The following is a 5,259-nucleotide window of genomic DNA, read 5'->3' as shown; positions in this document are numbered from 1 at the left end:
GATCCTCCTGCCTCAGCCTCCCAAATAGCTAGGACTACAGGCACACACCACACTTGGCTAATTTTTCTATTTTGAGTATAGATGGGGTCTTGCTCTTGCTCAGGCTGGTCTCGAACTCCCGAGCTCAAGCAATTCTCCCACCGTGGCCTCCCAAGAGTGCTAGGATTACAGGTGTGAGCCACCGCGCCTGGCCTAATTTTAATTGTTTGCGGCACTGCCGTACTGTTTTCCACGGTGGCTGTACCATTTTACATTCCCACCAGCAGTGCACAAGGCTCCGATTTCCAGCAAGTGGAGCACACGAGACAAGACTCCATGTGGCCCAGGCGGTTTTCCTGAGCCTTGGGGGACCGGCTCACTGTGAATCCAAGGCCTCTGCTGTCCCTTGCTGCCTGTCTGCAAGTAACAAACCGCGCCATGTAACTCGTGTGTGGGGCGCTCTGCCTCACCGGACTCGGACAGGCTGGTGACCAGGGCACAGTGACCCTGCTTCACGTCCTGGGGGCTTCCTGATGGCCCGGCCAAGCTTTCCACCGCCCTGTCCCTTATAGGCGGTATTCTTGTCCCATGAGGCCCGTCTTTCCATCGTCACCCCTTGCTCCGTGTCCACTCCCACCTCTGTACCTTTGCTAGTGCTGGGCCTGCTGCCTGGGTGCCCTTTCGACTTCCCGGCTCCGGCCATATCCCGCCCCTCACATGGCCTCACGGCAGCCCTCCCTCTCCGGAAGCCTGCCTGGCGGCCTCAGGGCTCCTTCCCCGACACCTGCGGCATCTCCCGTCCAGGACCTCTCATCTCCTCTGGTCCTGCCAGTTCAGCACGTCCTCAGGAGCGGGGAGCTGTCCCCTGCTTTCCTTGCCCTGTCCCTCCCAGCACAGGGCCGGGCGGGCCACAGACACTCAGAACATACTGTGGAATCAATTGTGTGCCCCCTTCCTCCCAACATTCTCCAGCCCAGGCTGTGCAGGTGGCAGGGAGGGGGAAGGAGGAAACGCACACACAAGGAACATTCCTTATGTCTCATCCGACTTCTCATCAGTGCAGAGAGGTACCTCATGTAATTCCCATCCATCCGTCTAGTCACAGATTCCTGTGAGTCCACACTATGTGCTGGGCCTTGTTTCAGGCAGAGGGACAGAGTGGTGAATAAATAGAGTGGCTGCCCGTGGAGTTTTATGCTCTAGATTATGAATAATCAACAAATTAATAAGATAGTGTCAATGGAGAAAGTACTACAAAGACAATAAAACAGGGTAATGTGACAGAGTGATGTGGCTGACAGGCTATTTGAGATCAGGTGGTCAGGGAAGGCCTTGCTCAGAAAGTGACATTTAAGTTGAAACCTGAATGACTCCGGAGTCAGCCACGAGAATGTCTCTGGGGAATATTTCAGGTGCGGGGTAGCATGTGCAAAGGCCCTGAGGTGGGAATAAGCCTAGCATATTCAAGGGCTGGGGTCAGGCTAGAGTGGCTAGACAAAAGGCCTGGTGAGCCTTGGTGAAGATGTGGACCTTATTCTAAGAGGATGAGGCTTGGAACAGGGTGATGGGAGAGGGGGTGGGGAAGGGATGGATTCAGGATTTATTTTGTAGGTAGCGCCAGCAGGGCCTGTTGATGCATCGGGTGTGACTGGACTGCAGAAGGGAAAAGAGGAATCGGAAGTGATTTTGAGCTGCTTGGCGTGAGCCCCTGGGTGAAAGGCAGTGTCGCCTGCTGAGATGAGGGAGACTGCTCTGGTCCTGTTTGAGAAGGGACTTAGCCAGTCAAGGGGAATTCAATCCGGCAGCTGCATATATGAGCCTGGGATTTAAAAGCACTGTCCGGCCTGGAGATACGGATTTGGGAATGGTCAGAGAGGCTGATTGAGATCGCCCAGGGAGGGGTGGAGATGGGAGACAGCGGGTGGAGCACTGAGGGTGGAGAAGGGAAGGAGGAACCTGGGAGGAGACTGGGGAGGAGGCGCCAACAGAAACAGGAGGAGAACCAAAGGTGGGATGCAGGAGGAGGAGGAGGAGGAGGAGGAGGAGAGCTGCTTGTCACCCACGGTTTTGAGGCGGGCTCTGTAAGGACGGTGCCTTTCCGTTTGATTTAGCCAAATGGAGATTGTTGAGACCTCAGTAAGGAGCCTCATGTTGGGAGGGGCTGAGGAAAGACAAGTGCGCGGAGCCAGTGGGGGGACGACTCTCGAGGGCTTGCGCTGTGAAACGGGGCAAAGATGGGGGTGTGGGCAGGGGAGGGGCTGGTGTTTGGCTTTTAATATGGCACATACTAACCCATGTCGGGTGCCGACAGGAATGATCCTGTAGAAATGGGGAGATCCATCATGCGTGGGGGGTGGGATCTAATGAGTAAGCGGGACCCCTCTGCACAGCTTCCATCGTAGCCAAATAAAGGCGGGAAGGGCGGTGGGTTGGGATGGCTCTGCTCATCCGATGCGTCTCCTGTTTCAGTGACACATGCGGGGAGATGCAGGGCATGGGGGTGCCGTCGTGAAGGGACATCCTGGAGCAGAGGAGGAGGGTGGAGTGGCAGGGAGCAGCGAGGATTGCCAGGAGCATCTGACGTGGATGGCCACTGGCACAAAGCGACACCCACCAACAAGACCATCTTCTGCAGCCGTGTTGAGCTGCTCGGGGGCGGGTGCAGGGCGCGTGGGCGGCCGGGCTCAGCCAGGGGTGGGGTTTTGCAGTGCACACGACAGGAAGAGACAGGGGCAGGTGTTGGCAGGGCTAGATCATGACACTGTATTCGCAGGTTGCCTGGTCAGGTCGAAGAGGAGGGGATGGCTGGGAGGGCTTCGGAAGCCTCCCAGGTGTTCAGGGAATCTTTGGATTGTGTGGCTGAGGGCGAACGGGTGGAAGAAACTCACGCTGACCCGGAACAAGCTACCCCTGGGATGATCCCAAGGGCTCCAGGGTGTAAGAGCATCTTTGACCCCCACTCAAAATATGCACACATACATACACACGTGCATGTGGACAAGCACACACATACGCACATGCATATGGATGAGCACACACATACATACATGCACATACATGTGCACACTCTCACACACACACCTTCCCCAGTTTAACTCCAAATACTGTCCCATCTCCACCTCTGTCCCCTTCCTCCTCCTGAGTCCCTACATCCCCTACATCCCATCCCCACCCCCACCGTGGCCCTACTTACCGGTGGAGGAAGAGGCCCCGGTGCTGGCTGGGTCTCCGCAGCCTCCCCCCTAAATAGGAGAGAAACCCCCAGGTGGGGGAGGGCTCAGCCCAAGGCTTGCCGCCTCACGCCCACCTCTCAGCCCCCAGGACACTCAGTTCCACCACCCCAGCCTCATCCACTTGGCCTTCTCATCTCAGAGGGGCTCCCCATCCCCCCACATCCCCCCGTACACAGGCCCACGGAACAAAGGATTCTGGTATTGGAGCTATTATACAGATGGGGAAATTGAGGCCTAGAGAGGCGTGACTTGCCCAAGATCCTACACCAGGTCAGGACTAGAACTCACCTCACCTGTGACTTTGGGCAGAAGAGCAACCTTATTGGGAGCAGGGAGTGGAGCAGGGAGCGGCATGGGAGAATGACTTACCCGTCTTTGGGAGTTTTATGTCCTGGCATGGATGGCAGGGAGGGGTTGGCTGTCTTTTCCTCTGGAGTCACCATGGGCCTTAGGGGTGTTGCTCCTTGGGAGCTTTGCCCATGTTCCCCTGGGCCAGGCTGTGGCACAGCCGCCTGGGGCCGGATGTGTGGGCGGCCGGCCTCCTTGGAGGGCCTGTCTCCCAGGGGCTGTCCACAGCTGTCCAAGACGCAACAAGGCTCTGTCGGCTGCACCGAGTCTGACCCATTTGCTGCCTGGTGATCGGAGGTGGACTGATACTTGGGGCCCTGCCGAGGACAAGGACACCAAGTGTGTGGAGTCCCATCTTGGCTCCCAGGTGAACCTCACACTCTCCCAGAAACCAGTTATTACACGATTACGAGGGTCCAGGTACTGCAGGCATCATCTTACTGAATCCTCCTAGCACCTCTAGAAGGTAAGCACAGGTAGCCCCACATTTTGAGGGGTGGGAAAATTGAGGCCCAGAGAAGGTGTGGCCTACCCAAAGTCGTGATCCCTGTGGAGGTGGAACAGGAGCCTGGACAAGTGAGAAGGTCCCCTTTTCACGGGATTTGCCAAGGGATGCTTCAAAGATCAATAATCCTTCATGATGCTCCTTAGAAGCGAGGTTTACACTAACTGAGGTTAAGACTTACGATAAAGCTACTGTCATCAGCACAAACTGGTCCCGGAATAAGGAAAGATAAATCAGTGAATGGAACGAAACAAGACAGTCTAGAAATAGACCCACGTATGTGGTCAACTGGTTTTTGACAAAAATGCAAATTTAGGGGAAAGGATAGTCTTCAACAAATGGCGCTGGAATAATTGGACAGCCACATGCAAAGAAAAATAAACTTCCATCCCAAACTCGTACCAGATGCAAAAATGAACTCAAGATGGATCATAAGCCTAAATGTTAAACCTAAAACTATAAAGTTTGAAAGGTTGAAAACTATAAAACTTGAAGAAAACATAAGAAAATCCTATGTGACCTTGGGTTGAGCAAAAATTTCTAAGATATAACATCGATAAAAGAAAAAATTGATCAATTGGACTTTATCAAAATTAAGAACTTCTGTTTTTGGAAGTCACTGTTCAGAGAACAGAAAAGACAAGTTACAGATTGGAGAAAATATTTGCAAATCATATTAATATGTCTGAAAAAGGATTTGTATTCAGAATAGATAAGAGCTCTCAAAACCCGATAATAAGAACACAACTAACCAATATTTTTTAGAAAAGAGCAGAAAGTGGAAAAAACCCTACAAAATAGGAGAAAAAATTAACTATATGTTGATAAGAGTCTGGTATCCAGGATATAAAAAGAACTCTTACAACTCAACAATAAAATGACCAATACAATTAAAATGACAGGCAAAATATCTGGCTAGACATTTCTCCGAAGAAGATATACAAATGGTCCATAGCACATGAAAAAATGCTCTCAATATCATTAGTCATTAGGGCAACGCAAACTAAGGACACAGTGAAATTCCACTACACACTATTTGCATGCTTAAAATTAAAAAGACTGAGCACACCAAGTTATAGGAGGATGTGGAGCAACTGGAATTCTTGTACATTGCTGATGGGGACGTAAACAGTACAACCGCTTTGGAAAGAAGTTTGGCGGTTTCTTAACAAGTTAAACATACACGCACCCTAG

General features: G+C 52.3%; 1 protein-coding gene across 1 annotated transcript in view; it reads right to left on the bottom strand.

Annotated features, from left to right (window-relative positions):
* Positions 1-5,259, bottom strand: part of SPATA21 (spermatogenesis associated 21) — a 22,332-nt gene that overhangs the window by 12,205 nt on the left and 4,868 nt on the right. The window contains exons 4-5 of the mRNA XM_012662578.1: positions 3,582-3,877; positions 3,173-3,221 (exon numbers count right to left, since the gene is read on the bottom strand). Coding sequence (XP_012518032.1) covers positions 3,173-3,221; positions 3,582-3,877 — 345 coding nt within the window. The remainder of the gene's footprint in view (positions 1-3,172; positions 3,222-3,581; positions 3,878-5,259) is intronic.

Source organism: Propithecus coquereli, unplaced genomic scaffold (assembly GCF_000956105.1).
Source record: "Propithecus coquereli isolate 6110/MARCELLA unplaced genomic scaffold, Pcoq_1.0 Scaffold77, whole genome shotgun sequence".
Taxonomy (NCBI): Eukaryota; Metazoa; Chordata; class Mammalia; order Primates; family Indriidae; genus Propithecus; species Propithecus coquereli.
Note: the sequence above shows the minus strand (reverse complement) of the source record. Positions and strands in the feature narration are given on the sequence as shown.